Raw genomic sequence first — 13,540 nt, forward strand, 5'->3', positions numbered from 1 at the left:
AGCAGGCCTCAATGCATAAACTATGTTACAAAATAAGAGGCAAAACAGAATCCAAAAAAAAATAATTCACCAAAATACACAAATAGATAAAGAGTAACCAAACAAAATAATCTGTATTCACAACTTGGAAAATGAAACTTGAATATCATGCACTGTGACTGGAGATAATAGTGAAAACCAAATCAGCACATTAACGTCAAGTAATTAGGTTGCTGGATGAGAAAGAGCCTTGCTGCTTATTCCTTAAGGGGAAAAGAAATTAACTATTGACAAACATCAGAAAGGAATGAATAATACTTCTCTATTCATTCAACAAATCTTTACTGAGCACCTAGTTTGTGCCAGGCACTGGCTACCCAGGCTCTCATGACACTTACTATAGTGTGGGGAAGAAAGACTAATCAAAGAATCATACTAATGAATGCATAATTATAAAATAAGAGCAATAAAAAGCAGTTTAGTTACCTTGAGCACCTGTAAAGAGAAACCTAACTTATACTGGGCAAGGTAAATAAGAGAAGACCTCCTGAGGAGAGGATCCTTGAGCAACGAAGTAAGTACTAGAGGGAGGCAGATAAGGTGGAAAAAAACAGTACTGGGACACATCCTAGATTTCTGTCTTGTGCAACCAAATGGTTACTGGTTCCATTTACTGAGAACCAGGTCTGAGAGAGACGATCATTACCCTTGTATTGTTAAGTGCTTGGAGAGATCTAAGTGGAAATATTTAGAACGCAGTTAGATACACAGAACTAGAATACAAAGAAATCTTTCTAGAAATATGGATTTTACATGCTATAAATATATGTGAAATATATTATAAATTTTCTCTTACCATTTAAACCATTCCAAGATCTATATTTATATATAATTTTTTTAATAACTCACTCAACAACCTCTTTGGACGATCAAGAAGAATTAAGTAGCTGCTCAACAAAGTATTTGAAAACTGACAAATTCTGAATTTGTCTCCTCTTAATCATATAATTATCTTACATTCTAAGACATTTTACAATTGCAAATTTTAAAAAAGACTATTTATTGCCAAGCAGACAGAAATAGAATATGTAAAGAAATAATATAGTATGTGTATCAGGACAAATGCTTCTGAGCTAAGGAAAGCAAGACATTATACATTAACAGATTTAATAATACTGATACTGTCAAATACACAGCCATGATTCTATCCAATTAGGTCTTCAAAATTCCTCTATGATACACCAACTCCTACTTCTCACATCTTAACTCCTTCCAAAAGCAAAGCATGAAGGCAGACCAAGGTGGATGAATGAGGATTCTGAGTAAGTTCCCTAAGACGTGATTAGCTCCTCAGGCTAGTCAGCACTGGAGGTGCAAGTCTGAAAGAGAGACGGTAGACATGCCTATTCTTCTGGCTGCTGCTCAGGAGCATCAGGTTTATTACTGGGTACAGAAGAAACTTTATTTTTATTTAGCATTTGTGTTCTGCAAGTGGAAAAAAGGAAAAGGACCGTGCTATACATTAATAAATTGTGATGTGATAAAATGGTTATGTTTATCTGCAAGGCTATATATAGTCACTATAAAAACTATTTTAAATGTAAATTATGTACTCTGATCCCTCCCTGTATCCTACTTTAGTTTTTTATGGACCCAACCTAATAATTTACTGAAATGAGCTATTCAATTAAAATTACTTCAATGGATAATAATAATTCTTGGACATAAATGTCCAAGGCTTTGCCATTCAGCAGACTGACTCTAGGCCAAGTCACTTCACCTATATACATCATGGGGTATTGAAAGATTACACTGAGTTAATATGTATAAAGTGCTCTGTATAGTGCTTGACAGAGTACTCAAAATGAAATTTTTTATTATTTGAAATTAACTTCAAAGTATTGACACATATATATGCCAATATTTTGAAATTATTTTCAAGTAAAATAATTTCAACACAATCTTTTTTAATACTGAAATCAATGGTTTCAATAAAAATTCTTCCTTTGGAGTACAAGTTTGAAGTCATTGACAATTAACGGCTAAAACTTGTTGAGCACTTAAAATTAGCCCAGCACCCTAGATGTGGCTCTTCTCCCAATCACTACAGAAATGGAATCAAACATTTCTCCTCCTTTCCTCCATCTTTGCCCAAAATTGTTGAAGCAATTCCCTTTTTACTCTTTTTACCCTTCCTCTCCAAGCTGCAAAGTCAAACAACCAATCAACCAACCTATGTGTAGTACACCTACATGTTAACCGTAGGCTCCCTTAGAAGGGTCAGCAAAGACTGTCCCTGAGCCACTTAGCATTATACATCAAGCACAGCGCCTGGCATACAGTAGGTGCTCAAGCAACAGGTGAATAGTTAAGCAAAACTAAAACAAACCAACCAAGGTGAACCCAGCCTATCTGATGCAAGCAGCTTTCACTAACAAATGGACTTCTTCATTTTTATTATCTCAAATTAATAGAAAAAGGTTTGACAGCAATGAAGTAGCTAGGAATGATGGAACAGATCGAGGATGAGGTTCAGGAAATAAAAAACAGAGAAAAGCAAGCTCACTTCTTCCTATCTACCATCTCCTTGCCAGACAAGAAAAAGGAGATATTATGCACTCTGGTCTATATGCATCAGTCCCATCTGCAAATTGGCAAACAACGCGAGGCCCTTCACAGGCCAAAGAAAAACTGGTTTCCAGATTTTAAAATTTAATATGTCATTTTTAGAAATAAGGTGCTTTGAGTAATTTTAATGTGCAGTTTTAACTTGTTTTAAGCTTTTGATACAGCTTTTTTTTTTTCCCCCTTTCGCTCCTTCTCCCTTTCTTTTTTGCTTTTGGACACAGAATTTCAGCCAACCTCCAAGTGGGCCTGTCTGTACATTTGTAAGAGAAACAACTTATATACACCTAACTAGAGTAATACTTTGTCAAGCTGCATATCTATGGATAATTTATGATACTTCTCGCTACAATTAGTTTAGAAGTATATATAGAAGTAAGTTGTGGGACCTCCCTGGTGGCACAGTGGTTAAGAATCCATCTGCCAATGCAGGGGGCATGGGTTCGATCCCTGGTCCAGGAAGATCCCACATGCCGCGGAGCAACTAAGCCCGTGTGCCACAACTATTTGAGCCTGCACTCTAGAGCCCACGAACCACAACTACTGAAGCCTATGTGCTCTAAGGCCTGTGTACCACAACTACTGAGCCTATGTGCTGAACTACTGAAACCCGTGCACCTAGAGCCCATGCTCTAGGCAAGAGAAGCCACTGCAATGAGAAGCCCACGCAATGCAACAAAGAGTAGCCCCGCTTGCTGCAACTAGAGAAAGCCCACGTGAAGCAACAAAGACACAACACAGCCAAAAATAAATTAAAAAAAAATTTTTTTTAAGTAAGTTGTAATTTAGGTTATCAATACAAAAATAATGACACAAAGAGACATTTGTAGTAGCCCTGTACTATTTCTCAGGCATATATGGCAAAAAAAGAAAAAAAGGTGCTCAAGAGTTAGGCAGTAGAATTATACCCCCACATTAAGTATCCTAAAATAATACAATTAAAAACTATTTGTGAAGTGTAGGTTCTAGCTCTTAGCAGAAACCTAACACAAAACCTAAGCTAATAAAACATCAAATTTTGGTATTTTATGAGAATACATTAAAGCTCCACTAAATTTCACTTAAAAACACTTCATACAATCAGAATGAGATAGATTCAAAGTACTAAGCTGAAAAGCTGTCGTCAATATACTGTTAAAAGAAAGCAACTGTAGAATAACATTTTATAGTTTATAAAAAAGAAAAAATATATATACTCAAATGAGATTAGAGAAAGATGTGAAAAGATACACATCAACCTGTTAAAACTGGTTACTTCAGGAAATTGATAAAGGAAAAAGAGGAAGAACAAATGATTCTCTCCTTTTTTTGGACATACTTCTTTCTGTATAATTTGCCTTGCTATAACAAGCAAGCATTTGTAGTTAATTTTTAAATGGAAGAGAAAGAGAGAGATGTGTTCTTAAACTCCAGCCATTCAGCGATCAACCTATTTCAAGATGTGCTTCTACAGATGTAATATTTATTTTGTAAGTATAACTTAATACTAACATATTAAATATTCAATAAAACTCAGTAAACTTCTCCCTGCATCTTCTCCAAATAGGGAAGCAGCACACTCTCCTAAATTGACTTGGCTGAATAATGTTATGCTAATCCTTTAGTATCTTATTAATTTTAAATGGGTACATATATAAACTCATGTTCAACAGGAAAATACTACAAAGCATTGTCACAGATGGCTTGGTTTCTCAGTGGATAGTAATCTCACATACCGTGAAACGACAACCTATTATTACTTTAATATTAAGGTCAACAGCATTGTTTTGTATGCAGAACTCAATATTCCAAACATCTGAAAGCCTTTAGTCAGACCAAAATCTAGACAAAATGTCATGAAAATGTTATGTCAGGACTGAAGAGATTGATGTCATTTAAAAAGTATTAATGCTGCAATACTTTAGTGCTATTATATAGCCTTCAAAAATTAACAAGAAACTAACTTCATACCTTGTTAAAGGTAGGTAATTTCTAGCCCCTAAACTGCATTTTCTTATCAACTGGTATTTTTTATCAGCACAAATATAGATTTTATAAGAAGGAAACTTAAGCTTACATATGGTTATGAAAGCAATGCAAACGGTTTCACTGAAACCACATTAACCACAATAAGACTTCTTAATAGAGTCAATGCATCAATTCCCTCATATTCATGACTCACTGGTACTAGAAAAACCAGTTTGCATTCAATTTACTTACTGGAGATTGTAAGAGCATCTACCTACACACAGAAAGACAGTTTCAGGACAGGCAAAAGAAAAGGTGACCCAGGTAATGCAAATTAAAAGGATGCTTCAAACCTGTGATTACAGAAAGACTCAAATAATGACATTCTCTTATAAAAGCCTAAAATACTTCAACTTATCTTACCCCCAAGAAATAAAGTCCTAAAGCACATAAAATGTTTATTAAACAATTCCTGGGTATACTGCATTATCATCTTAGTATAACACTAAATGAAACAATTCAGCAATTCATCACTTACAGAATGGTTATTACATACAAACACTGCACGAGATACAGTAGTGATTACAATACATACCTTGTCTTTAAGGAGCTTATAATAAAGTATGATAATGGAACATGCTCACAAATGGCCAGAACCTTTCTCAACCTAAGTTATTTCATCTGAGTCACAAAAGAGAGAAACTGACTTGAGCACTATTTTCTCAATTCTTTCAAGGATGGCACGTAACTAATACCATTCTAGATACATATGATGGATGGCTTAGGGTGTAACGGAAGAAAAGAATCAAAAGGCAGACAAAGTATGGAAGATAACATGCCATGTTCCAAACTTTGTATTCTTGCTGTTGGATCAGTCAGAACCCTCAAAAATTTTTAAGCACGGAAGTAACATAATCAGACATGTAAAATGTTACTGTATAGCAATAGTATAAATGGAGAGAGAGAACTGGAAACAAGAAGACAAGCTATGAGACTACAGAAATAATCTCAGCCTCCAGCGTAATAATGTCCTGAAAACCACAGGATCAGAAAGGATGAAAAGGTACTGGAGTTCATAAAAAACAGGGCTAAGAATAGGAGAAGTTGCTGTCTCCAAGGCTTTCACCCAGGATGAAGGGAAGACAGTGATAACATGAAAAAGTGTTAGAAACACAGTAGTTACAGGTTATAAAGAAAGAAGAATGGCTTATTTCTTAAAAAAAAAAAAAAAAAGCACAATTACGTTTTTCTATGTCTTTAACTATGATAGATGTATTTTAGAATATTTTTTATTTTAAAATAAATTAGAACCGTAATTAAAAACCAGATTTTAAAGCATGTATATTCCTGTATCACTTCTTCAAAATACTAACAAAACCAGAAGAAACTTTAAACAACTTGATGTCTTAGAAATAAAGAATCCTACCATTTAAGCGCCAGAACCAGCTTATTAAGAGATGTCTGTAGGTAAGTCTTAGTCCTCCAGAATACCCTGTAAGACTGATCGTTTACCCACAAAGAGAGTAAAAGACTGAGATCAGACCAATGAATGAGCACAGTATATGTAATGTTAGCTTGTTCTGCTGAGAATCACTGTAAATTCTCTTCAAATATAGTTCTTATTGTAGGAATGATCCATCAATAAGCTATCACCAGCCTTTAGCCAACGCTTTAAGAAAAAGTTTCCCTAAGAAAAGAGAATGACAAATTTTATGTCATTGTCTAAAAGTGAAGAAATTAGAAGGAAGATTGTTGCAGAAATGCACAACAAGAATGTAAGATCTTTTCCTAACTGGTCTTGAAATTAAACTTTGAATATGAGGACATGAATATGGGGTGAAATGCAGAAGACACCTTAAGACTTCAAATGTGTAGTATGTTTCCCCGACCGACTTCTCCTGTCCCTCAAAAAAGCCTTGAATAGCTAGGGCATTAGCACTATCAACTCAGAAGCACAAGAATCTTTACCTGCAACCCAATCAATGTTCATAAACCCTATTCTAAAATGTGTGCTAAAAAAATTTTAATGGAAAACAGATGACGTGTTTATTTCCCCTTCTGTCCTCTGTGAGACAATGTGATCACGCTATTGCCCACTTTAGTAGTCAAACTACTCAACATCCCAAAATAGGAAAATAAATTCACTTATAGAATGATTTTGAAATGGCAGGGATGTTTACCGAATTCTCTGAAACAGCAAAAGCATCTGCTTTCTGAAAAAAGAGAGACAGAACAGCATAAGCAGTAAGAGCAAAGCTTTAGTGTCAGAGAGTCCTTGGCTCAGATTCCAGCTCTGACACTTGTGAGCTTTGCTATGTCTCAATTTCTTTATCTATAAAATGGGGATTATAACACTACATAAACAAACCTGTGAGGTAAAATCAGATCAGTCCTTTCCACACCTGGCTGGTCACCAGAACTGCCTGGAAAACTTATTAGAATCATAATTTCCCAGGCCCCATTCCATACTTTCAGGGGCGTGGTCCAGGAATTTGTATTTCTTAACAAATTCCCAAGATGATCCTTACATACTGGTCACAACTTGGAAATCAAGGGGAAATTTTTATGTATTTTTTGTATATTTTTTATATATATATTAATACATCTATGTAACTTACCAGTACTCTAGTACACTGTAAATGTTCAATTAATGCTTGATACAATTATCAATCATTTTTTTGAAGTACAAATAAAACTGAGTATTTTGTAACAAGATGGCCACTAAGTAATCTTGCAGAAGTAGTCTGCATAAACCTCTCACCAAAAATGAGACTTACAGCATGACTCTATACCGTTTCAAACAGTGAAAGATGACATATATGAAGTTCCACACTGATGACAATGCTCCTTTTCCACAACACAGTTTATGACAGAAGGAAAGCATAAAGTCAGGCATGTCTTAAATTTTTCATAACAAAGCCTGACCATTCCAGGTCATTCCTTCACAAAACCTTTTTAAGTTCATTCCTTATTTTTCAGTAATTCATACAATTCATGCAAATTCACTAGAGAACAACACAAACACTCAATAAATGTGTACAATAACATTAACCATTGCAACAAATATCTAAAACCCACAGAGATGGATACTCATTGAACATTCCTAGTCCTTATTTATGAATAATAATGCATCTTTCCTTTTTAAAAATCCAAACCCTTGAATTAATTAGCATTTCTAAATAAAGTGGCCTCAAATATATGTTATCCAGCCCTTTAAATAAAAATGTCCAACCACATTTTTTTACCAATATTTTATAAAAATCAATGTTATCTATAGGATTACATTATTTTTTTTTTTTTTTTTACATTATTATTTTTAAAGTTCTATTAAGAAACTTAACAAATTTGTTTCTAAATGTAGTTTCCAGTTTGTTTCTATCATATCACAAATCCAGGGCAAATTTAGACACTTAAATACTCTTTCTTTTTTTTTTCTTTTCTTTTCTTTTGTGTTAAATTCACAACAATTTAATCACTAATTAGAGACAATATAAGAAAACAAAACAAAAAAAAAGTAGATCTCTATGAAGCAAACTGACTACTTTGCAAAATCATGTACAGGAAATAATCATTTTTGAAAATAGAATTATATAAGCCCAAGGTGGCATCGTTATTTATGTCATTACAATCTGCACAAATATATTTAAAATAGTCTTTGCACAAATATTTGTTGTACCCACCATCAAAGTAAGTAAAATGGAGCTTCCTAAAACCCCCTATCAATATATTTTATGTGCCAAATTTAATTTGCATTTGTCCATAACTCTCCTTTTGAACCAGCATCACAGACTTCTGAATTGATATGATTACATTCAAACTGGAGGTTTAGAAGGAAGTTAGCTCCCACATTTATTTCTGCTGGTGATCCTAATAAAGGCAACTGCTCTTAGGTTACTGAAAGAGACAGTTTCACAAATCAATGCATGTCACCAACAGTAGATACTCATTCTGTTAAATGTAGATATTAAATAAAAAACAGTTACCACCAACAGAAAGTAAAGTGTATTCTATGGACACTTTGGAGTAAACTACATATATTTATTAGGCACTAAATTTTTAAAATTTTAAAGAACTTCTTAAAGTGATTTTTAACAAATCTACAAGTTATCTACTAACGTTAAAAGTTAAAATATTTCAGCTGTACAAAATAGTGTGTTTACCTAATTTACTAAATGAGGAGTTTTACCTTTGGGCTTATTTCTTCATATACACATCTTACAAAGATTACAGGGATCAATGATCTAATGCCAACAGATTGCTTCAAGCACTGAGAAAGGAATATGTTATGTAAATAAAGCTTGAAGTGAAGAAGTTGTTTTGGTCATTAAATTATAAGACTTTACCATTTTCTTCTACCAAGTTTTAACCATTAATCCTAGTGGTATTAGAGAAACAAAGTTAAACCAAGAGATCCAGAAGGCTGAGGTAATCTGATCTTAAGAGTCAAAAGAAACACAAAAAGACATCTCAAGCAATTAAACCAAAAGTTATCACGTTTCCTCTGCCTGTAGAATAATAACTACTTATATTAAAAGTCCTTGTAAAGCACTGAGTCAGCTCCAACTGTCCACATGACAGAGAGTGAGGAAAACTTCATGAATTTATTCTGACTACCTACCCACCACACCTATATTTTCAGATATATTCGGTGTCGAGGGAGGGAGAATCAAGAGCATTAAAAAAGTTTTCAGACTTCAGTACACGTTTCATATGCTGCAAATAAAAATATATATACTTGGAACTACAAACAACACCTGATGAGAACTGTTGCTCCTCTTCCCAGAACAAGAATTTTATAGATACATCCTCTTGCTGCCTTTGTGAAACTTCTCTACCCCACATTCTTGGTTACCTTACTGGGTCCCTCACCATGGTTAAAAGGATTTTTTGGCAAGTAGTTTTGAAAAAGACACAAAAACTTAGGAGTGGAGGAGAAAATAGAAGGGAAAGAAAGGGCTATGATATCACTTCTCCATCATCAATTACTTCTTAAGAAAGACAGCAGAGTATATCCCACATTTTGAAGTACTATAATGACAGTAAAACTCCAAAGAAGAACAGAAATGGGAATACTCTTTATTCTACTCCACTTCAACCCTTAAACTTAGGACACAGCAAATTAATAAGTTTGCAAAATTAGCTATAGTTCCCATGACAATAAATATTCAAAAGTTAACCCCAAAGGAAAATGATTTGTAACAATCTACTGTGGTTTCACCACAGTAGTATTTCTTTAAAGCGTAAAATCTAAAACAACGTAAAGTACAAGACAATAACTTACTTGAGTTGGAACAAGCACAGGAGGATAAGCCATCTTATGATGCCTGTACACCCAAAATGCACAAATGACAATCCCCGCAATTAGCATAAGTGGCACCAAAGAATAGAGCAAGATGTTGTAATAGGGTGGTTTTGGTGTAACTGGATTCGAAGTAGCTGTGGAAAAGAGGAGGAAGAAAACCACTCAGATTTGGTCGACAAAATTTCACAATAAATATTTATTATAGCATCAAATTTTAGGAGAAAAAATAAAGAGTAGAAGATGGGAGTAAATTATTCCATCAACACAAACATGCTTTGTTTTCAATCTACTAGTTGAACAGACATATGCATTTTCCCTGTGAACTTACGCTGTGTGACTTCCATCTCCGGAAAATAAGAAAACCTTTCATTACACATATTGCCCTCACAGCAACAAAAATATACTTCAGGGCTATCTTTTTTTTCTATACAATCAGTCCTATAAACAAAAAGAGGAGAAATAATTAAAATCGACATTATTACTCTGAATCTACAATAGGTGTTTTTCTAAAGTTCTCAGAGATAAAATAATGAATAAGTCATTTATAGTCAACTTTGAGATTTTTATTAATATTCAATAATCAATTCTTAAAAGTCAAAAATGTTCCTTGAATCCTATTATTAAATCTCATCAGAAAAATAAATCAACAGCTGATTTTATAACAATCACATTGGCTCCTTGAAACCACTTCTTTAATTTGGTTTTTAATGATCAATCTAAGGCAACCATCTTTTTAATTGTTTGTTTAATTAGTAGAAAAGCTTGAAGAGGAACATAAAGCCAATGAAGAAGAAATTTGGTCTAAGGGTACTTTTACTCACAGGAAATATAGCTTTCCCATTTTATGAATACAAAAACTGAACACTATATATAAAAAACTGTACGTGTACACATATAAATACATACCTATACGCCTATGTATACATATAAATACACAGGCACAAAATAATTCGTGTTCATATCTCGTGGCAGAACATATTTCAACATCAGAGACCTAAACCAGGCTTGGGAATTAAGCCATTTTTGCAGGAGATTTAAATTCCCTGAACACAATGAACAGGGTTAAGGATAAGCAACAAGAGCAATATGTAACAACAAACATACAGGCCCTAGTAACTCAAAAAACTGACTGGAGGTGGGCTGACTTAAGGGGTAGGGGGAGGCAGTCTTTTATATAGGACCTGAGTTACTGAAAAGATAGGGATTTAGCATCTAGATTAAATCCTAATCAACCACTAAAAAACTAGCTATAGCTAGTTTTTAAAATCAGATATTTAAATATTGCTAATAACATCAGGTAGATTTAAAGACACATTACAAATAAACTGTGAACTTTTATAATGGCTGTTAGAATAACAAGGTTGAATTTAACTCTAAAGGGAAAAGCTCAAGAAATTTCAGGGAGAAGGCAATTTTAATAAAATTAAACTTTGAAATAAAATCTATACCAATGTCTATTTAGTAGAAAGTAAAGGATAAATGAAAGCTAAATTTCTAACAATTTATAAAGAAAAATTTACAAATTTAATATTTAGAATCATGAATCAAATCATAGGTTAACGTGATTAAATACCTAGCCTAGTTAACTGAAGTAAATTATCAATACTTTTCGCCATTCAATTTCATTCTTTTTACCACTGTCTTTTCCTCCACACTTTGACATTTCTTGAATCTTCTTTTCCTTTCTCTTATTTATGTTACTACCTTTAATATTTGTTTTTTAATCAAATTCAGAACATAAAAGCAGAAACTCACATACTTTTAAATTGGCATTTAACCCCTAGAAACAAAGCTGATGTAGTAATTATCACTGTAAGAGCAGGCATTTGCACTGAACAACTCACTCACATTATCTAGCAAAGTATAATCTCCAGTAATACTGGTTTTAGGTGAGAAGCACAGTAGCATTTTACAATAAAAAGAACAGGGATCCCCGATTTCAACTAATTAATAAAGACAGTTTTGAATAAAGATGACCTCCAAACCTCATTTTTTCCCCAACTTCTTCCTCAATTTTTCTTTTTTTATAAATTGAGATATAATTTGCTATAACATTATATTAGTTTCAGGTGTACAACCTAGTGATTGGATATTTGCATATATTGTGAAATGATCACCACAGTAAGTCTAGTTAACATCTCATCACCACAGATACAAATTTTTTTCTTGTCAATTGAACTTTTAAGATTTACTTAAAAGTTGCTAAGTTCCTTAGCAACTTTCAAATATACAATACAGTATTATTAACTATAGTCACCATTACATCACATCCCCCATTATATCCCCAGGACCTATTTGTTTTATAACTGAAAATTCATACCCTTTTGACTCCCTTCACCCATATGCCCACCCCTCACCCCCGGCCTCTGGCAACCACCAATGGTTCTCTATATATATATGGGTTCTTTTCTTTTTTTTCTTTTTCTTTTTTTTAAAGATTCCACATACTAGTGAGATCATATGGTATTTGTCTTTCTCTGTCTGATTTATTTTACTTAGCATAATGCCCTCAAGGTCATCAGCGTTGTCGCAAATGGCAAGATGTTCTTTTTTATGGCTGAAAAATAGTTCATTGTATACATAGACCATATTTTCTTTACCCATGCAACGACTGACAGACACTTAGGTTGTTTCCACATCTTGGATATTGTAAATAATGCTGCAATAAACATGGAGGTGCATATATCTTTTCAAGTTAGTGTTTTCGTTTCCTTTGGATATATACCCAAAAGTGGAACTGCTGTATCACCGCTATTTTTAATTTTCTGAGGAACATCTATACTGTTTCCCTAGTGGCTCTACTTACTCTTTCATAACAGCAAATATCACTTAATTATCACCTCTGTCAAGAAAGAAGCTAATAATCAGAAATACAGCTAAAATGTATAATTACAGAGTAATAACCCCCGGAAAATTCAAATATGTAGAAGTATATCCTAAATATATACCTAAATGACCATTTTAATTTTCACCAAAAGTGGAGCTAATTCAATTTTCATGAGTTTATTCAACACATTTTACTACTAATCACATATGTCCAATCAACCACAGATTCGTGGTAATCTATTAAAGCCCCTGAAAGTGGATCAGGATGTAGCTAGAGTTCCGTGAGTGTATTAGTTATTTGGCTCCAAAAAGTCTGGTTATCTAGGATTCTGTACCTTCTGCAGTCATCAGCACCCACCCTCAGTGAAAATCCTGTGGCCCAGGCAGTTTAAGTGATCGGCCAAACATCTAGGGACACCTTGCAGAAAGATCACAGGCAGTCAATGACATATCCACTATATTTTATTTCCAACAGAATAAAACAATTTAAACAAGATTTTTTAAATAAAATGTAGCTTTCTATGAGAATTGTGTTAGTTCTGATGTAATTCTGAATGTCAAGTTAAAATGTCTCTTGGGATAAAGAACAAAGGCCTACTCTGCAAGGAAATGTAGTGAGATCAATTTCTTCCAGATACATAAAGAGGGAAACTAAAAGGAAATTAAATACTATGATTAAGCTTTATTCTCCTTCAGGATAGATTTTCAACAGATATAGTCTCTCTTAAAGCAATTTTAAAAATCCTTTTTCCTTAAGATTGGTGTTTAAAAAAACCTATAACCCTACAACATATGGAAAGAAATGTTTCTTATCTAAAGTTCTCACTACTTGATAGATTATTCAAAGTATATTAAAGATAA

General features: G+C 33.5%; 1 protein-coding gene across 3 annotated transcripts in view; it reads right to left on the bottom strand.

Annotated features, from left to right (window-relative positions):
* Positions 1–13,540, bottom strand: part of ACVR2A (activin A receptor type 2A) — an 87,146-nt gene that overhangs the window by 22,231 nt on the left and 51,375 nt on the right. For 2 of the 3 annotated variants that reach the window (XR_004350726.1, XM_032637482.1), the window contains exons 3-4: positions 10,182–10,291; positions 9,833–9,987 (exon numbers count right to left, since the gene is read on the bottom strand). Coding sequence is in view for 2 of the 3 variants with exons in the window: in XM_032637482.1 (XP_032493373.1) it covers positions 9,833–9,987; positions 10,182–10,291 (265 nt within the window). In the remaining variant the exon portion in view is untranslated. Of the gene's footprint in view, positions 1–9,832; positions 9,988–10,181; positions 10,292–13,014; positions 13,098–13,540 lie in introns of all 3 variants that reach the window. The other variant, XM_032637483.1, reaches the window with a different exon arrangement.

Source organism: Phocoena sinus, chromosome 7 (assembly GCF_008692025.1).
Source record: "Phocoena sinus isolate mPhoSin1 chromosome 7, mPhoSin1.pri, whole genome shotgun sequence".
Taxonomy (NCBI): Eukaryota; Metazoa; Chordata; class Mammalia; order Artiodactyla; family Phocoenidae; genus Phocoena; species Phocoena sinus.